This window comes from Amblyraja radiata, chromosome 8, assembly GCF_010909765.2.
Source record: "Amblyraja radiata isolate CabotCenter1 chromosome 8, sAmbRad1.1.pri, whole genome shotgun sequence".
Lineage (NCBI taxonomy): Eukaryota > Metazoa > Chordata > Chondrichthyes > Rajiformes > Rajidae > Amblyraja > Amblyraja radiata.
Genome location: NC_045963.1, coordinates 20,627,257 through 20,648,458, shown reverse-complemented (window position 1 = coordinate 20,648,458; position 21,202 = coordinate 20,627,257). Strand labels below are relative to the sequence as shown.

At 40.0% G+C, this 21,202-nt stretch overlaps 2 protein-coding genes across 4 annotated transcripts in view; one reads left to right on the top strand and one right to left on the bottom strand.

Moving 5' to 3' along the window:
* Window positions 1-11,182, top strand: part of LOC116975938 (spermatogenesis-associated protein 7 homolog) — a 75,587-nt gene extending 64,405 nt beyond the window's left edge. The window contains exon 11 of the mRNA XM_033025355.1: window positions 10,363-11,182. Within this exon, the coding sequence (XP_032881246.1) occupies window positions 10,363-10,455 (93 nt within the window). The 3' untranslated portion in view covers window positions 10,456-11,182. The remainder of the gene's footprint in view (window positions 1-10,362) is intronic.
* Window positions 11,183-13,898: 2,716 nt separating this feature from the next.
* Window positions 13,899-21,202, bottom strand: part of cenpf (centromere protein F) — a 64,252-nt gene continuing 56,948 nt past the window's right edge. For all 3 annotated transcript variants that reach the window (XM_033025351.1, XM_033025354.1, XM_033025352.1), the window contains 4 exons: window positions 20,100-20,277; window positions 18,607-19,170; window positions 16,742-16,842; window positions 13,899-15,210 (listed from right to left, as the gene is read on the bottom strand). In XM_033025351.1, the coding sequence (XP_032881242.1) occupies window positions 14,989-15,210; window positions 16,742-16,842; window positions 18,607-19,170; window positions 20,100-20,277 (1,065 nt within the window). In that variant the 3' untranslated portion in view covers window positions 13,899-14,988. The remainder of the gene's footprint in view (window positions 15,211-16,741; window positions 16,843-18,606; window positions 19,171-20,099; window positions 20,278-21,202) is intronic.

Genomic DNA, 21,202 nt, shown 5'->3' with positions numbered 1-21,202 from the left:
CACCGGGAGTTCAGGTAGGTTATTGCGGACTGAGCAGAGGTGTTCGGCGAAACGATCGCCCAACCTACGCTTAGTCTCCCCGATGTAAATCAGCTGACATCTAGAGCAGCGGATGCAGTAGATGAGGTTGGAGGAGATACAGGTGAACCTTTGTCGCACCTGGAACGACTGCTTGGGTCCTTGAATGGAGTCGAGGGGGGAGGTGAAGGGACAGGTGTTGCATTTCTTACGGTTGCAACGGAAAGTGCCCGGGGAGGGGTGGTGCGGGAGGGAAGGGAAGAATTGACGAGGGAGTTGCGGAGGGAGCGGTCTTTGCGGAGTGGTGGGGTCACGTTGGAGGTGGCGGAAATGGCGGAGGATTATGTGTTGTATTTGCCGGCTGGTGGGGTGAAAGGTGAGGACCAGAGGGACTCTGCCCTTGTTGCGAGTGCGGGGGTATATTTGTTACAGAGGGCATTGGCCACAGGGGAAACGTTTGCTGCCTATTTACTCATTGTACCTTCACATGCCGACACAAAGAAATAGGCTAATGTCAGGATGTGACAGAAAGGCAGTGAAGGTACATGTCCTAATTGTGATTATCCCTCCACTCCTTCTATAGCCAGCCCGAGTAAACATTGAACTGCAGATGTTGGCTTTCATACTAAACAAATAAAAGAACCATCCTGTGGGAATCGGGCAGTACAAGAAAGCAACATTTGTGACAAAGTATGTCACACAGATGTTTGCATTTAGAATTGATTTCCCGTAACTGGAACAGATGAACAACCGTTTTTTGATAAATGTAATGAACCTTTTAAACTGGGAGCAAACATTCTCATCTTGGATATCTGATGTGGCACATTTAAGTTGAATCGATTTCATGGACTCATAAAAACCAAAAACGAGAAAAGGACCTTGCCCATGTTAACTGAAATGGTTTTCTATGTTAATCCCATTTGCCTGTATTAGGCTTCTACCTCCTACTCCCTTCTGGTCCAATAACCTGGCCAGATACCTTTTAAATGTGATAGTATATGCCACTACTACCTCCTTTACCTCCTCTGGCCGCTTGTCCCAAAATCTTTTGTTGAAATTACAACAAATTTTATTGATGCCGATCACTGATCACAGTGCGACAATCATTGGTGATGATGTCTGAAGAAGGGTCCCGATCCAAAACGTCTCCTATTCGTTTCATCCAGAGATGCTGTCTTCTTCTTCTTCTTGCATATGGCGTGCACAGCCTAAAGTTGTAGGACAACTTGTTCTATTTGATCTTACTTGATTGTGCACGCCAGATTGATTGCATTCGTCGAAACAGGGCGGACCACATGAAGGTTGCAATCTTCCTCCCCAGAGATGCTGTCTGATCTGCTGAGTTACTCCATCTTTGTGTGACTATCACTGATGCTCTCATTCAGGTTAGATTTTAATTCTGGAACATAATCTTGAAAATACCAGGCAATCTTGCAATCATTGTTTCGTTATCAACTTTTTAAATTATATCTCTGCTAGTCCTACTTCTGAATACGAAATTAGAAATAGTTGTATTTTGGATTTTAAACATCTGCAATATTTTTTCCATACAAAGCCTGTACATTCAACAACTACTTATATATTATCACTTATTTTCACTCTCACAATTAATTAATTGTGCAAATGTTAAAGACATGTTCCTTTGCATTAACAGAAAGTCAATACATGCATTGACAAATCATTTGTGTATTGTAATGCAAAGGTTGGATGTAATCTGAAACTATCTGCATAAAACTCAGCAATTCTTGGGCTGTACTCATCTATCTATCTCTCTATCTTTCCCACTTAGTACATAACTAAAACTTTCATCTTGTTATCTTCCAGTTTGCGTGGTTTTTACATTTGCGCAAAAACGGTACAAGATAGCGCTACGATGCTTCGCCACCTTACTCGCCATTCTCCTGTGCTGCCAGTGCAACAAGTTTTGTTTCGATCAGTGGTATATTTTATTAAGGTTTAAAAATCATAAAAATCATGCATGCACAGATTGGTCTCTCCTGTCAGTCACCGCTGGGACAGCGACGCCCCTTCCTGCACCATCGCTGCACTGATTGGCCGCGTCCGCTGTCAGTCACCAGCACCTGCCTGCCTCCGGTTGGCGTAGTCTCTGGTCAAGCCAACCTCCGGTCAGAGGAGTGGCAACCTCGAGATCCTGGGGTGAGGAGAGAGAATGGGGGAGTTGAGGGAGAGGAGGGGGTAGGGAGGGAGAGGGAGGAAATGGGGGAGGTGAGGAGGGAGACTGGGGGGATTGAGGGAGATGAGGGGTAGGGAGGGAGAGGGAAGGGAAAGTGGGGGAAGTGAGGAGGGAGAGTTGGGGAGGAGGGGGATAGAGGGAAAGGAGGGGGGTAGGGAGGGGAGAGGAGTTATGGAGGGAGGAAGTGACTGAGGGTAGGGGAAAGGAGAGGTGAGGGCGGGATTGGCCGGAGGGTTGGAGAGGGGAAAGAAGAGGGAGGAGGTGAGGAGGGAGAGTGGAGAGGAGGGGGAATAGAGGGAGAGGTGTGGGGAGGTAGTGGAAAATAGAGGGAGATGAGGGCAGTGCGGAGTGGAGGAGAGGGGATAGTGGGGGGGGATAAGGGAGGTGAGGAGTGGGGGATAGAGGGATAGGAGGGGGGAGGGAGGGGAGAGAAGAGGGAGGGTGAAGAGGAGGGGGAGAGAATGCTGGGGATGAGGGGAATGAGCCGCGCCTGCGCAGTTGGGGGCTATGGGTGTGGTGGAATATTGCATTGGGAGGAACGGGTTGCGTTGGGGGACCAGACCTCCAATGTGACATGGACCCAACGGGTCCCACTTAGTCTAGTACAAATTAATTTTGAGTTTGCCATCTGAATTCACATTTATTGAGAACAATTTGAAGTAAATTGATGAGAGTTCTATTACTTAGAGAAATGCATGAATCCTAGATTCCAACTCTGATGTGCACTTTCCTATTTCAGTCTTTTGTACCATTCAAAAAATATTACAATGATTCAAAGCATCCTGTTAAGGTACACGTTGAACCTCATCTCATTGGAATTCAATTAATTAAGAACCTCTCTGATTCTCTGTAAATTCAATTTAAATATGACTGTAGGGTTTTTTTAAATGTTTAGTTAGCTCATCTTGACATTGGTTTTGAATGTGAACAACAGTTTTAAAAAGTAGATCAATTGTCTGTGTGTATCTTTCCCTTACATTGATAGAATTGAAATTACATAATGGTCAAGTACTCGAGGATACCATCCATCATTAATGACATGACCCCCATTCACTAAGCTCTGCATGTACACCATAAAACCTTTTATGATACCGAATAGAAAAGGATGATCTTGGAAAATGTCCCCAAGATCCCTCTCTGACACAAAATGATTGCATTTAGTAAAAGAAACTTAAGCCCCTATTTTAACCAGGAACAGGATGGAGGGAAGAGAGGAATGATGGCCAGTGAGTGGGTTCAGAACATCAAATGACAGGAGAATGCCAGCCAGCTTTAGTAGAGTTACCAGTCACAGGGGACGGGCTAAATGTAAGTGCAATTTATACAACATAAAAACATACATAAATCCATAGTTTTATGCTAAAACATTTGGCTTCCATATTAACTTAATAACTCATTCAATATTTCTTTGTCGTTATAACATCCAAGTTATTTTATGATCAGAAGATTATAATTTGCAACCAGATTATTTACGAAGATTACGTTTGGAGAAATATAGAATTCATTTGGGCTATTTGGGGCATGAATCATTTATTTATTGAGAAGAGATAAGAATATAAAAAGGAGCCAAGCAGACCTCAAGGCCCCTCAAACCTGCTCTGAAATTCAAATAGAGGGATTTTCCAATAAGAGGCAGATTTGAATTAGTTCCAGAAAATTGATGTTCACTAAAATGAAAAGCAACAAAGTAGTATTTCTTCTGGCTTTGTTAGTTCGCCTTGGATAAAAAATGTTTATTCTACATGCAGTTGTTTTTAAACATTAAAGACAAATTTGGGAAAGCATGTCGAACAGAACTGCTTATTTGCTTATCTGCTTATTTATGCGAGACAAAGAAAAATGGAAATTACAACACAGAAGCAGCTAGTATGTCTATTAACACTGTGCTACCAACACGGTCTCTAATTTTCCTCCATTTTTCCAATTACATTGGGCTGAATTGTGCCCACAATCACCAATCTCAATTGTCAGCATTCAGCCATTTAAAACATGAAGTTTTTGTGGAGTATAGAGGAAACACCTTTCCATTCTGTGCTAGATTATACCTGGTTCCTACCTCTGTAGATTTCAATGCAGATTACAGGGCATTTCTCAATGGTTCACTTCAGTTTTAATAGATTTTAAATGTCCATAAGTCTAAGATAATTAAATGCTTAAAATCAATTATCAAAAGCAAAATAATACAGAAATTAAACTATTAAATGCTGGAAATAATTAACAGGCTAGATAGCATCTTTGGATAGTGAAAAACAGTGCTGATTTTTCACCAGAACAACTCGGAAATTAAACATTTCAACTTGCAGAAATAATGGACAAATGGCAAAGATGGCTTTGTGCTAGGGGTCAGAGGGTCGTAGCAGATGGTTATTTTTCAAATGGGAATCCTGTGAACTTGTGGTGGGTGTGCCACAGTGATCGTTGCTGAATCCACTGTTGTTTGTCATTAATATTAACAATTTGGAATGACAATTTTGATGATATAGAGCAGTGGTTCTCAACCTTTTTTCAGTGATGTACCCCCTGTGAAATATTTTTTCAGCCAAGTACCCCCTAACCAGCGCAAACATTTATATTTATTATATTTTATATATTTTATATATTTAATATATTTTATTATATTTTAAAATCTCACGTATCCCCTGGAGTGCCTTCACGTACCCCCAGGGGTACGCGTACCCCCATTTGAGAACCACTGATATAGAGAATAATATGGAAGAAAGTTATACAAGATCACAACAGGATCTAGATGAACTGGTGAAATGAGCCAAGAAATGGAAGATGGAATTTAACTTAAAACACTGCGATGTTGCATTTTATTAAGTTAAACCAGAGTGGAGCTTGCAGAGTAAATGGTAAGGCCCTGGATAGTGTTGAAGAAGGTAGAGACCGAAGGGTAGAAGGCAAGTAGTTCCCTGAAAGTTGCAGCAAAGTAAACAAGGTGGTGAAAATGACATTTAGTATGCTTGCCTTCATTGGTTAAGACAGGGTGGATATCAAAATACATTGACAAATGTGATGGTATAAGCTTGTTAAGACATGAGTACAGGAGTTGGGACGTTAGGTTACAACTGACAATTAACTTGTTAAGGACATTGGTAGGACTACAACTAGGTTCTCATTGACCCACCTATAGGAAGGGTGTCACTAAGGTGGAAAAGGTGCAGAAACAATTCATGAGGATGTCACCAGACCTGGAGGGCTTGGGTAAAAGCACAGAATAAGTTGAATTTTTTTTCTTATAGCGTGAAGGTTGAGGGGTGACCTTATGGAGATATAGAAAACCATGAGGGATATAGACAAGATGAACGTCCCAGTCTTTTTCCCATGGTAGGAAAGTCTAAAACTAGAGGGCATAGATTTAAGACAAGAGGGAACATTTTAAAGGACCCAGTGAGGCAACCTTTTCTCACTGATATATGGAACAAGCTGCTGGAGGAAAACTGTTTTAAAGACTTATAGACAAGTGGGTACATTGAGAGGTTAGGTTTAGAGGAATATGGGCTAAATGGGATCATTTCAGGCAGACGTCTTGGTCAGTGTGAACAAGGGCCGATAGGTCTGTTTCATGTTGTATGCGTCTATGGCTCTATAATTAAATAAATCTGGAATTGAAACACGTATTAGCTGACTTTGAAATAACTGAATTACTCTATGACTCTAGATTGAGAAGATTTCATGGTGGATATTAAAAGACATTGACAAATGTGATGGTATAAGCTTGTTAATCTCAACTGATCTGCCTGGATGTGGTTTGACTAGAAGACAAATGATAAAGGGCAGGCAAGGTAAAAAACTTAAACTACAGTTGCTGGAAATCTAAAATGAAAGAGAATACTAGAAAGGGCACAAAGTGCTGGAGTAAATATTTCAGTCTGTAGTCTGAAGAAGGGTCTCGACCCTAAACATCACCTATCCATATTCTCCGTAGATGCTGGCTGACCTGCTAAGTTACTCCAGCACTTTGTGTCCCATTGCGTATTAATCAGCATCTGCAGTTCCTTGGTTCTACAAAAATACTAGAAATATCCATTGAGTTAATGTTGTGTTTGATGATCTTTAATGTACTGAAATTGTGGAATTGCCCAGCTCATGCCACTTTTATCATTTCCTTTACCACTCTCCAGCAACCCAAACATTCTTTACTGTAAACCATCCGACTTGATATTATGCACTTTTGTGCTTATGATAGGGTCTCCTCTACACTGGAGAAACACACTATCATCCAGTCTGCAAGGATAACCCTGAACTTCTGGTTGCCTATTATTTTAAATCTCACTCAAGCAGTCTATGATCTCATGCACTATCCCAATGAAACTCAACCAACATGGAATAGCATCTCATTTTACAAATACGTGCATCACAGCATTCAGCAATTTCAGACAACCAACTTTTTTAGATTGTGGCTGAATTGGACCATTCTGTTGAAAGCTTTGAAATACTAGTTTTAAAAATCAAATACATATTTCACAGGCATAAAACCTTAACGGATACAAGCCCAGCATGATCAACCTTTCCTGGTAAGACATATGGCCAATCTAGTTATCAGTCTAGTAAACCACCTCCAATCTGTTCTTGAAGCCCTTAATCCTTCCTTCAATAAGGAGACCAGAAACATAGAAAATAGGTGCAGGAGTAGGCCATTCGGCCCTTCGAGCCTGCACCGCCATTCAATATGATCATGGCTGATCATCCAACTCAACATAGTACTCATAATGTGATCCCACCAATGCCCAAAGCCTTAAGGGCCTGTCCCACTTGGGCATCATTTGCGCGTCATTTACGCAACATCATTTACGTGTCACGACGCACACGTGATGTGCGCATGGTGCGTGGCGATGTAGGCAGTGACACGCGGTCGCATGCGGAGCCCCAGGATTTGGGGATGTACAAATCTTCGCGCGCCATCTGCGTGACGCGCAAATGATGCTCAAGTGGGACAAGCCCTTTAAGGATTAATTTTGTAATCAATTCCTCCTGAATGTGTGCTTTGTGTCCACTCTCTCCTATTATCCAGATTAGTCCACAGTTCTTACTTCCTTTCACTCTTAACGAGCCTAAAAAGACAATTTCCTATAATGTTCTACTTTCCCAGCTCGACACATAACGTTCCCATAAAATCCATTTGTGTCCCTTTTCTCTTCAACAACTCTGCATTGTTATCCTAATACACAGCTAATTTCCACATGCACATTGATGGCACGTATTACTATTCTACTGCCTCTGTTTTGTTATCCAATATCAATTCTGAAAGTTCATCCCATGAGACACAGGAAGATAAACCCCCCCCTTGTCATCTATGTGTTAGTCTGAATAAGGCAGCCACAACTTTGGTATCCTATTAAACTTATATCTTGAGTGAAGTTTCTGATCCCATTCCCACTGTACTACATGGCAACCTACTTCCACTGCTGTCTCCACCATATCACGATTAATACTGAAAAACACAATGCCACAGGCATCACTAGATTTACAGTATCTGTTGTACAGTTCAACCTTTCATTCTCAATTTTTGATAAACTTTAAACCATTTCAAACCTCTGCTGTCTGTCCACCAAACTAAATCACTTCTTACAAACCTAAATTGGCCCAAAACTGGCTCAGTCTTCAAGTTTGCAATAGTCACTCTTATGCTTAAATTCCTTTTGTTTTTCCTGTTTTGTTTTTCCTGTTTACATCTACTACTATTATAAGCATTGAGTTATTTTAGCTAAACTATTTTGTCTATGTGAATGATATTTGATGCTCAGAAAGTTTAAAAAAAACCCTATTCTTCTGGTAATTTGAATATAAACCTTTCCAATCTATCTAGACGGTTGAAATAATGTCGCTAGGGTAAACGTTCAGAGCTAGCAAGATCCCTGAAATTGCAATATAATTAGAGAATCAAACTGCCCAACTTTCTGCCATTTTCAAGTTACAAAAATGAGACAGGAAACCCAAAAGTTGTGACCACTGCCCAGTCCATCACCGGCTCTGACCTCCCCACCATCGAAGGGATTGATCGGAGTCGCTGCCTCAAAAATGCAGCCAGCATCATCAGAGACCCACACCATCCTGGCCACACACTCATTTCACCACTGCCATCGGGAAGGAGGTACAGGACCCTGAAAACGGAAACGTCCAGTTTCAGGAACAGCTTCTTCCCTACAGCCATCAGGCTCTTAAACACTACACTTCCGGATCCGGTGGCGCTGTGAGTCGGCTGCCTCGCCTGCAGTGGGGTCGTTGTTTTAACTTTTTTCTAGTATGTCCAGAAATATGTTTTAGTGTTTCTCAGTATGTCTTGTGCCAGAGCCTTTTGCCGGAGTCGGGCCTAGAGCTTCAGCGGCGGCACAGCGGAGACTTTAATGCTGCGGAGCAGGGCGACTCCTTTCCGGGGGTCGCCGTAGAAGTGCCCCAACCGCCAGCCTACAACATCTCGGAGCCTCGGTCTGTAGAGTTTCTGGCAGCAGGTGTGGAGCGGATCTTCCATCGTGGAGCAGGCGATCCCTCGCCGGGGGTCACCGGAGAAGAGCTCTGACCGCCGGCCTGTGGCCTACTACATCTGGAAGACGCGGTCTCCGGTAAGGAGGTGGCTGACTGGGAGCGCGGGGTGTGCTCGACCTTTCCCGGCATCACTGTTCCGACCATCCGGACCAGATGGCTTGAACATCGGGCTGTCCGTAGCGGCGACTACGGAGGGTCAGGGCCCCGATCACGGGTAATCGAGGGAGGAGGAGGAGGAGGACTGTATTGCCTTCCACCACAGTGAAGAATGCTGTGGTGGGTGTCTGTGTTGAATTATGTTGTATATTATGTCCTTTTTTAATTGTAACGCTGCATGATAAATTCATTTCATCATAAGGTGCATGTGACAAATAAATTTGAATGAACTTCAACCTCAATTAAGTTCTGAATTACAATAGACTATTATTATTGCACTAGTAGTGTGTGTGTGTGTGTGTGTGTTTGTGTGTGCGCGCGCAGTGAACATATTTTTCAATCTGGGACATATGACAATAAAACACTCTAGACCCTCATTTTCGAAATGAATCATTCGAAATGTTCTTAAAACTGGGCTGAGATGCTAGTTAAAAGTAATTTGTCAGTAAGAATAAATAGTTTTACTGTATTTAGCATAATTGTTAATGAGGAAACCAATTCACAGCCAGACCCGAAATCTAAAATTATTAGTCTGAGCCTTCATCATAACTGTAATTAAATATAACTGAGCATGTGCAGACATACAGGTGATGCTGGTGGGCTGAGTAGTGGTTGTTGCTTGGATAACAGAGGGGAGATTTGGGACCAGATCTATAATTTGGTGCATTAAATAATCCAACAGCCACATTCTCACATTTCTCCTTTAAAAAAAAAAAAGATTGCAAATTGAATCTTGTTATTGACCCTAAATGCCAAATTTTAAGACAAGACTGTGGTTCTTGGGTGTTCAATGAATCAGTATAAGTAGCCATCGGCAGAGGTCAGAAAGAAAGTAACGTGATGAATTGAAATGCCAAGCAAACAAGAACACGAGGTCGCTTTTGTACTCTGAAGCGAGGCAGTCAGTTAATCTCCCAATTGATTTCCTTGCTTGCTAAAATAATGAAGTTATTTATTGTAAAACATCAAATAAAATTCATATTTCCAACTCAGTTACGTTCATGCTTAACCTGTGAGGGACATAATGAGAAACAACCAAGACCTGAAGTAGCTGCTTTTTTGCTTTGTCAATAATTGAGTGCTTTCAGAAACAATTAAATCAAATGTCTCTGCTCGCACTAATTGAATGATGCTGTCAGTTGCAATGCTTTTTATAGAACTTTTTGGCACAAATATAAGCAAGCTGAAAGCATTCTGGATATTTATCTACTGACTGCAATACAATAACCTGATTAGGTTTATCAACACAATAGAATTGTAACTATTGACTTCCCAAAATACAATGCTTTTGAGAATACCTGGAGAGGGCTATTGGAAAACTGTCAAAAATCATTCATATCAGGATCACTGAAGTGTCTACTGGAAGCTGAGAGACATCCTGCAGTTAATTTAGAGAAACTTAATTAAAATTGATATGCATCATCGTCCTCACTATTGATGGCATGCAATTGTATTGTTTGCAAAAATGGAGTGAAAACTAAACCAAACATTTCTTTAACTTTTTGTAGGATAAGCTGAACAACATTCTCCAAAACCTGAGAGATGAACTGCAAGCAGATCCAACCATCAGCTCTTCAGAACAAGGATTCAATCCTCTTTGAAGATGTTTGGAGAAAAATGTGAATACAGAATGAGAACCTGGGCTTAACTAAAATTGAATGCAGTGCAATTCAAGCAACTATTCCTGCCATTAAAAAATATTAACATTTGGACAAACACTCAAATACATTCAACTAAACACTCAATTCAAATAAGCAAACCACTTAATTTAATGGCCCATCCTAATGCCCCAGCCATTCGTCTCCTTTCAAATGTATGGAGTTGCCGTTTCCGATTTGCTTCATTTTAGGAAGAAACGACAATGTAGATGCTGGGAAATACCAACAACTTTGTGCCCTGTCACTGAACCCTGACATCGGAATATAGTTTTGCAGACATAAATAGGAATCCCGAACCTTATTGTAGATGCTTAGAAGGAATTACCAGCATCTTAATGCAGAAAGTGTTGCATTTCCCCACAAAGTACAGGCTATTGTGTATGTTTCTACCAAACTCTTACAAGCATACAATTGACAAACTACAGTTGGTCAAATCTCAAGCCAAACCCCAATATTTTCTGTGTATCAGCAAATGTGGTTGCAATTAGTATCACTATGCATTCTGCTGCTCAATATCTGGATAGAACAGTGCAACCTATGCATGCAAAAACAGAATCTCCTCAGAATACAAAACAGACGTGTTCTCTTCAATTTATTTGTCCATCCCAAAGGTCAGAAGGCAAGTAATACTTTAGTACCCACTGAGTTACTCCAGCATTTTGTGTAATACTTTAGTCAGAAGAATACACATTTTTTTTATTTTTTATTTTATTTTTATTAGAAGTACGGTAAATTACAATAACACACAACACATATATCTTAATACATTTTTTGTACCGCTTCATTTTTTTTTTTTTTTAAAGCTTTAAGAAAAAGATAGAAGTAAGGAAAGTAAAGAATACACATTTTTAACCTGCCATTTTTTTAAATACATAAATACCAGATATTTCTCACCTTAATCCAAAAAACAAGCAGTTGCTACAAGCTTTGAATCATGCCAATTGCTTGGCGAGGTGTGAAAGTATTGCACAAGATATTGCAGTCAGCAACACACCTACATTACTGACTTTGATTTAAGAAAAATACAGGCTTGCTTTCAATAATGTTTGCTGTAGGAACGTACAGGGAAAGCTACTAGAATCCTTGATGCATTAACCCACGGATGTAAGAATATTCTCACATCAGTGCTCAAAGTGAGCATTGCTCAGGAAACAAAAGATCCTAACAGCAGGTTAATTTCCAGAACCAGATTTAGTACAAGTTGCTAGCGTCTAAATGTCTCAATTTTTCACATTTTTTTAGGATGCATTTGCTTCTGTTTTTCAAAAAATGTAAAAACCTAAAAACATTTCAACCATTTTAAACAATGGTGAAACTGTCTAAATTGGTCAATATTTATCTTGAGTCCCTCTGTGCACGTCTGGTCTCCATCTCAACCACTCCGAGCTTGCGGTCTGTGCTTCGAATTCTAGATCTGTCTGTTCCTGCAGGGCACTTGGAAAACAACTAATACCTGTAGAAAGAAAATATTATTTTTCTGAAAATGTGTCTGTCCTGCACAATCATATCCATTTAATACAGTGGATATGCAATGCCTATACTTCATCTCACATGTAATGATTTTGAGTGGAACACCCTCAGTAAGTGTAGGAAGGAACTGCAGATGCTGGTTTAAACCAAAGATAGACACAAAATGCTGGAGTAACTCAGCAGGGCAGGCAGCATCTCTGGAGAGAAGGAATGGATGACATTTTGCTAAACCTGAAACGTCACCCATTCCTTCTCTCCAGAGATGCTGCCTGGCCCGCTGAGTTACTAGCATTTTGTGTCTATCCTCAGTGAGGTAGGGAACCACTGAAATTTATTGCTTCTTCCCTGAACTCGGTCACAGCAATGTCAAGATTTCTATACATGATCCTGCACAGCAAAATTCAAAAACTGCTGCATGAAGGTGAATACTGCGTTTTGCTATCATTATCCAACAAAAAGCCAGATCATTATTTAATTGATCCATATCTTCAAAAGAAAATCACTATTTCAAAAGGAAATAATATCCTTAAAACTGAGAACAGTCTAATATATATAACATTTTAAACGTGTTAGGAGTGGATCGGATTTGGAACTTACGTATATCATACGGTGATATATCCTCTTAAAAAAGAACTTTAGACTGAAAACTGATTCATCAAACAAGAAAAAGCTCATCGGATTCATTCCGAGAAACAAGTTAACTAAAAGAGTTTAAGGCTAAAAGTAATTTCTGCAATCACTGAGAGCTAACCCATGACATAATTTAAGGTATTCTTGTTCTTAAGTGGAGTTAGTTTCATTAATTTTGTTAAAAGTTGTACCCAAATTTAGTTGATAATTTTAGGCTGGTAGAGCTGCTTCCTCACAGCACCAGAGACACAGGTTCAATCCAGACCTTGGGTGCTGTCTGCATGGAATCTCCCTGCGACCTCAAGAGGTCTCCTCACACATCCCAAAGGTGTGCAGTTTGTAGGTTTATTTGTCTCTGTGATTTGTCCCGAGTGTGTAGGGAGTGACCAAGAAAGTGAAATAACTAGTGTGAATGGATCGATGGTCAACATAGTCAGTGGGCCGAATGGCCGATTTCCATGCTGAAAATCCAAGCTAAAATGATTGTTGTATTTCCCACTCAAATGATCAGGAATTCAGTGTACACTCTGAACTGTGCTAAATATGCTTTTGAGCACTCACATGACTTCTCTCCCATTTACTTCTTGGTTCATTGCCTGTGAAGTGTTATGACTTTATATGAATGGCATCTTACCAATAAATGTATTGCAAGATATAAATTTTATTGCATGTTGGTAACAATTAAATAAATTTGTAGGTGTTAACCCATCACTAGAAAAAGATTGACATTTAATGAAATAAATTGATTTGAATACAATTTCAAATAGATGTTTTAATTCAATTTTGTACAAATTGTATACAAATATTAGAATATGAAAAAAATGTGCAGCTATTATTTTACTTCAGAGTATTGTAGCAACAAAAACACAAATAACTTGGCTTCTACAAGTAAATCCAGTATTAGAAAAAGTGGCAAATTAACACTTTATACTGAAAGATGATTAACATAGAAAATAGGTGCAGGAGTAAGCCATTCGGCCCATCGAGCCAGCACCAGCATTCAAAATGATCATGGCTGATCATCCAAAATCAGTACCGCGTTCCAGTTTTTCCCCCATATCCCTTCATTCCTTTAGCCCGAGGAGCTAAATCTAACTCTCTCTTGAAATCATCCAGTGAATTGGCCTCCACTTCCTTCTGTGGCAGAGAATTCCACAGATTCACAACTCTCTGGGCGATTACTAATGTGAATGAATACTGCGCCAATTGACAACACAAATATCTATGAGGAAAACCAACATCCTACAAGAATCACAAAACATTTATCAAATTCTATATATCTTTTAGCAACTGCTTTACATGCCAAAAACTCCTGCTCATCCCCCCCCCCCCCCCCCATATCAGTAGACAGGATACAGAAAAAATTACAACAAAAACATTTAACACAAATATAGTTACTAGACAGTTTACAAAAGTAGGTTTAGAAGTTCCACAGTGCCTGGAAATGCAACAGACTACAGATGGTAAACCAACGGTCTTCAAGTTTTACAGTGGGAAGTCCGAAGTTCCACATTACCAAGTCACACACTACAGAATGGGCATTTTGCCAGCATGAGTTGAAATGCCTTTCCTTTGTATTCTCCAGCACTGGGGAATGTACCACGAATAAGAGGTTATGGGGAGAAGGCAGGAGAATGGGGTTAGGAGGAGCCATGATTGAATGACGGAGTAGACTTGATGGGCTGAATGGCCTAATTCTGCTCCTCTCACTTATGATCTCATAACATGTAGTCATGGGTCGAGTGCAGGTGGGTGTACAGCCTGGAAGTTGGTGAGTTATGGGTTTGGTGGCATTCAGTCCAGGGAGTTGGAGCTCTGGATAATTATGTTGACATGAACCTCATCAAAATGACGGAATTGATGCCCAGTAATGCAGTGCACACCATTCATCATCACAACGCACATTTGTGTTCCTTTATATGCCAATGCATCAGATGCAGGATGGATCCAGAAAGGATATTGAAGACTTTATGGAATGCAGAATAGATCCATGATTTCACTTTATTTTTTAAAATTTAAATGGAATCATGTGGTGCACAAAAACATTACACTGTGCAATCCAATTTCTAGGTCATAATATACAGAAGTTCCCCCTCCCCCTCCCCCCATTCCTTATGAGAATCTTCTTATCCTGATAGTTTTGTTGTGACTCCAATCGTCAAATGTTTCTCCATAATAAAGTTGTAATATAAATGTCAGTTGTTGCTGTTCCTCCAAGTTCCTAGGGACGTGGTAAGGTCCAAGCCGACCCTACTAACATGCCTCCGCACATTTTAGTCAGTTTACGTACTTTACATTTTTGTCTCTCCAGCAAATGTAGAGTCCTGCTGCTGGGTGTTGATAACACATGCAAGTACTGTTCAGGTATGATACCCATCATTGTACTTTGCAGTTTTCATTCCCATCTTTCACTGCAGTTTGCTCTGCAGGTTGTATATTTTTTTCTACAGATTTCTTCATGTTTGGTGTGGATCCGGCTTGTGATTGTTCCCCATCATGATTTTCAACACCCTTCTTCTTTACACTGTTTGTTGCAGATATTAGCGGCATCGGTGCCATGGGGCATGGAAGTAACTTTGGAGATGAACGTGTGGAATCCTTTGAATGTTGAGGAAAACAAAAATAATTCATGTTAGTAGATCGGTTTAAGTCCCAGAATCTAAACAGGCAATTCTAAACAGACTAGCTATTGGGAGGGGCTTCAAACAAATAGATAAAACAAAAGGGCAAAGACACCATACAGGTTTAGGGACAGACCAATGGCAGGAAAACAAACAGGTCCCATATTTATAATTGGAATTAATGGTTGTAATCTTCTGCAAGGAATTTAACAAATTACAAATGCAGTTTAAGGGAAGAATTTAATGTGTAGGGACCATCTTAATCTCCATGAGTGAAGATTACCAAAAATGATAAATATAATAATCAATTAATCATTTTGATTTCCATGCTAAATTAAAGAGCAATGAAGAAACAAGGAACTGCATATGCGGGTTTACAAAAAAAAGACACACAGTGTTGGAGTAACTCAGTGTGTCAGGCAACATCTTTGGAGAAAATTGATGGGTAACATTTAGGGTTGGGATCCTTCCTCAGACTGATTGTTGAGGGGTGAAGAAAGCTGGAAGAAACAAGGGAAAGAACAAAAACTGGCAAATAACATGAGATTACAGGTGAGTGTTCTTTTGATACGCAGATGGTGGACAGAGGCCAGAGAAGAGAGTGCAGAAGGTGTGAGACACAAGGATTAAAGAGTTGTGAATTGCTGAAGCTAGAGGAGAGAATGTAGGTGGGATGGGAGAGGGGGAAAAATAGGTGCAAGTCCAGATGGGATACCCATGGCCACACCTTTAAATTGAAGAAAGTGAAAGGCATTAAAAGAGAAATTGTTGACGGCGAGGACAAGTTCCGCCAGGCAGAGAAAAGTGTTTGTATAGGGAAATTGATTGGGTCATTGGGAAGAACCAAAGGGCCTCGAGACCTTTTGCTGGTGGATGGAGGTGTAAAAGGGACCGGACATCCATGGTAAAGATGAGGCAATGGGGGCATAGAAATTAAAAGTTATTCAAGAGTTGTAGGCAATGTGAGGTGTCTTGAATGTAGGTCGGAAGGAACTGGACAAAGGGGTTAAGATGGAATCAAAGTATGTAGATGAGTTCTGTGGGACAGGAGCAGACAGAAACAGTGGGTCTGCCAGGACAGTCCTATTTGTAGATTTTAGGATGGAGCTAACAGCTGCGAGTGTGGATACGGGGATTGATGCGGTTGGAGGACGTGGGAGGGAGATCGTCAGAGGTGACGACGTTGGAAATAGTTTGGAAGATGAAGGCCTGGTGTTCAGATGTGGGGTCATGGCCAAGGGGTAGGCATGAGAAGATGTCAGAGAACTGGGACCTGGTCTCAGCACGGCAGAGGTCAGCAGTTGGAAATAATTTGGACCAAAGAGGGTAGAAGGCAGATAGGTGTGATCCATGAGGAGAATGAAGTTGAATATAAAATGGTTAATGGAATATAAAATGATAATGGTTATATCAGCATATGATATCAATGGATTAATATTTCCACATCAATGTGCTACTTATAAAGTCCATAAAGTATATGATATTTATTATTGATCAATAAATATTACCTGGTATATGTGACCGTCTTCTGCTGCCATCTTTGACACATTACAAGTTTGTACCACTTCCTTTTGTGGCGTCTTTCTCCGTGGAGATACCCTGGTCTGAGCTGCAAGATTGAAAGTAACTGTGGTGAGTAAGGTGGTCCTACGCAATGAGTACGGACTAGTTGATATGGTAGGAACTTCCACAACACCTGAAAGAAGACATGGCCTCAATAGATGGAACCTTGATTAAAATATAATATTGAATTGGACACATGTGTTTCATTTTCCAGAAATCAGCGTTGTTTTTGAAAGTCTCAGTTGATGCCACAACTCTACTCTCAGAGTGTCCTCAGCACACTCATAAAGTCATACTTACAGCGTGGAAACAGGCCCATCAGTCCAACTTCCCCACAACAGCCAACATGTCCCATCTGCACCAGTCCCCTTTGCCTACATTTGGCCCATATACCTCTAAGCCTGTCCCATCCATGTACCTGTCTAAATGTTTCTTAAACGTTGCGATAATACCTGCCTCAACACCCTCCTCCGGCAGCTCATTCCATACACCCACCACCCTTTGTGTGAAAAAGTGACCCCTCAGGTTCCTATTAAATCTTTGCCCCTTCACCTTAAACCCAAGACCTCTGGTTTGTGATTCCCCAACTCTGGGCAAGAGAATCTGTGGGTCTACCCAATCTATCCCCAACTCCTTAACCTCATACATCATTCCAAATAAACTCAACCTCAAAGAAAAGCAGCTTGACTTGCAATTAACCACGTTCACACTTCTGTATTCAGCAATTTCAGAAAATGGTTCTGATATTCTCATTTATCTCTTTTATATACCCTGGTGTCATATCCCATTATCAATCCCTTTTTCCTTGCAGCTTAATAATTTTTTCTCTCCTGTCTTTTACCTTAACAATGACAGGTTTGAGCTTTCTTTTTTGCCAGTTTCAATCTTCTTCTTCTTGCGTATGGCGTGCACAGCCTAAAGTTGTAGGACTACTTGTTCTATTTGATCTTATTTGATTGTGCACACCGGGTTGATTTCATTCGTCGAAACAGGGCGGACCACGTGATGGTTGCAATCTCCCACCCCCCAGTTTCAATCATGGCATAAAATATGACAGCACAGAAACAGGCCTTTCAGTCCAACATATCGCTGCTGACCATGATGCCCCTGCGTTTGGCCCATATCTCTCTAAACCGTTCCAATTCATGTACCCAAGTTTCTTTGGTGACGTTTCGGGATGAGACCCTTCTTGGCTTGTATCATTTTAAAAACTTCTCTGACTAAGCATAGCTCATGGATATATTAAATGGGCCCCAATGCAAAGAAATATCACCCTCAAAACCACTTTGCACATTGTCAGCATCAAAATTGAGCTCAGAGGCTGGATGCATAATGGTTAAGTGGAGCCTGTGATGTGGGAGCATAAAGGCAAGTTATAGCCATATCTGACCAGCATTCAATCTGGTGCGAGGCTGAGAAGGTCTGTGAATGCCCAAAGATGGATTCTCCAAAGACCAAGTGGTTGTGTTTTCCTGCATTGCTCTAAAGGGTAAGTAGCACAGGAAACAGATGAATATTATTTCACTCAGAGAGAGTGAACTTAAATTTAAATTGCACCATGCTGCAAAAAAAAAAAAAAGCATTATGCACTTGAGCATCCATGCTGTCCATGACTTGTGTCTCACCAGCTCTGATCTGTTAGTTAAACTGTGCTCTTCAAATGTAAATAATAATTCTGATGCAAAGATGGTTAATTAAATAGAATAACATGTTCCAACTATGTTTTAAAGATTCACCTTCTCTACTGATTCCATTTTTCCCACCATGAAATTTGTATTTTTATCTTGTGATATTAGTCCACAAAACTCACCCTTCTTATTTTTTTCTGGAAGACTCTCTGGTTCATATGAAGTTTTCTTTTGTGCTTTGCCAGTTCTGCTCTGCTTCAAATAATTCTGTGCAACTTCTGGTTCATCTTCTGCCTCCTCGGACTCGGCTCCTCTCAATCTCTTAGTGTTTCGCTTAAATTGGGCATCTGGACACCTTTTCTGACTTTTGCTCGCATCCAATTTCATTGGGGCATCGCAGGACAGTCCTAAAATGCCGCCCATTTCCAGAGGTTTCAGATGTGTTTGTCGACTGTTCAGCCGACCAGGGGATTTATTTTCATCCTTTTTATGTGCAGCTTCTTTTGATGTAACCTCCAAAGTCTGTTCTGCCACACATATTACATTGCCAGAATCTGCCTTTTGCAATTCATTGTTGAGCAAGGCAATCCTGCCCTTCAACATTTCATTTTCTTCCTCCAATTTGTATGTGCATTTGATCAGGTTGTAATATTTATCCATATTGACATCAGTTTCTTTTGTTTTTTCCTCCGTCTCTTTTAGTTCCTTCATTTCAGCACTTAATTCTGCTAGCTCTGAATTTAAACCTAATAATGTAATAAAGATCAAGGCATTAAAAATAATATATGAACCTCTGAAATCTTAGAAATAGGCTAGGTTAATTTAGATTTATTAAAATATATTTCTGTTTTACTAATTCTTTTTAAAGTAGCTTTGTTGCATTTTATTATTCTCACCATCATCCAGTAAACAGTTGATAATAATTTAAAGCAAAATTTCAATGATTTAGCATTGTCCTGAATAAATAAATCTGATGGCCCAAAAATAAATATATTTAGCAGCTTAGCTTTGAAGAATTGTACAGGGAAAAGCACCTGCACAAGAAAAACACAAATCAAATGTAAAAAGACAGGAAAGTAAAAAAATAATTAGCTTCTAAAAACTTATTGAAGAAACGAATGCTTGAAAAGGACTTAGCTATTCTTTGTGCTCAGCCCCACTGGTCCTACAATATATATGTTTCTTCTGTTAGCAGAAGAGCTTTAGGTTCCCTTTGGCATTAGACGTGGTCAGCAAAGCACAACCATGCTAAATTTGACGCACTTTGACATCCAGATAAAAGTAGTGACGGGACATTCAAAGTTGTGGAAAGTTGAAAAACAAACATACAATGCAGTTTTTCAAACGTTCGAGGTGTCACATAGAGGTGTAGCATATATCAGAAACCATGTGTTTTTCATGTACACATTTCAGACAGGCAGTGCAATATTTTCTATGTACCAAAGCAAACAACTCAAATAATAAGTAATTCCTGGTAAAATGCTCAATAAAATATCAGTGTAGACTTCAAAGTGAACTCATTGAACTTTTCAACAATATGAATGGCATTGTTCACCAAACCAAGGGAAGAAAAATAAGTTTGGAGCAGGAAGTATATTACTTTAAGGGTAATAGACATTTTGAACATTTTTTCTCTCCAATTCAAAGACAGGATTCATTTATTCTCCCCCTTTACCTGTTTTCTGACTATTCTGCAGCTTTGTGAGCTGTTCTTCTTGTTGTTGAATGTGTCTCTTCAGTGATTCCTTCTCGTGCTCAAGTTTCTTACAGTTTTTCCTCCAAAGCAGCAGTTTACTCTGAGCACAATCCTTGTCTCTCTTTAGCTTGGCAACTGATATTTGCAATTCCTCCACCTAAGAGAAAGATGCCATTGGTAAACGACCATTAATCCTCACATTAGAATCTCATTCATTCCCAAAGAAACTCTCCACTATTTACACAACTTTAACAACTCAGTTTAGAAAACTTTCTTCCCAAACCTCAAAGTCCTTGACCATGATACCCACATATACAGCATGATAATTCTGCGTCAGATATACTTGCTCTAAAGTGTGTGTCCTACTTAGAATTCAATACGTATTCGGCAGATAGTGTTCACCTGCTTTCAGAACAAGACCAAGGGAATTCTGAGTCCCCAAAGATTTATTTTAAAGAGATCAGATCAATGGATAGAAAACAAGAGGAATAAAAAAAAGGGAGGTTTAGAACAGAAAGTCTTGCAGTCTTCAATCAGACTTTTCCATTTAAATTAATGGGGTCAAGGAAAGAGTGTTCACATCGCGGCCCTGATTTCACCAATCTTTCCGCCACCACGCACAAGAAGCGTATGACAGACACCATTGCATGCAGATGCCACGAAGTGTGTTCAGCTCTGGCTGAACAACTTCCAATCTGGTGTGTGGACTCGATAAGAAGATATAAATCAATAGGACTGAAGTCATTTTCAAATGTCTTATATGCATTAAAATCATTCCTGCAAATTACCTATTAATAGTGCAATCTGACAGTAATAAAAACACTCCAGCATTTTGTGTCTATCTTTGATTTAAACCAGCATCTGCAGTACTACTCTACACTAATTAAACAATCATTGGAAAGAAATCTGTGCTCAATGTATTTAACAGCCCTTGTGATTATTGTGCAAACCAAAAAGAATAAGGAACTAAATTGTGATTACAGTATTTGTGTTTAGACTGGGTTCAACAGTCAATATCTAAAGATGCTTTGCAAAATTGAATCAGGAGTGTTTTATAAATGAAGTCATTAAATTAGATTGAG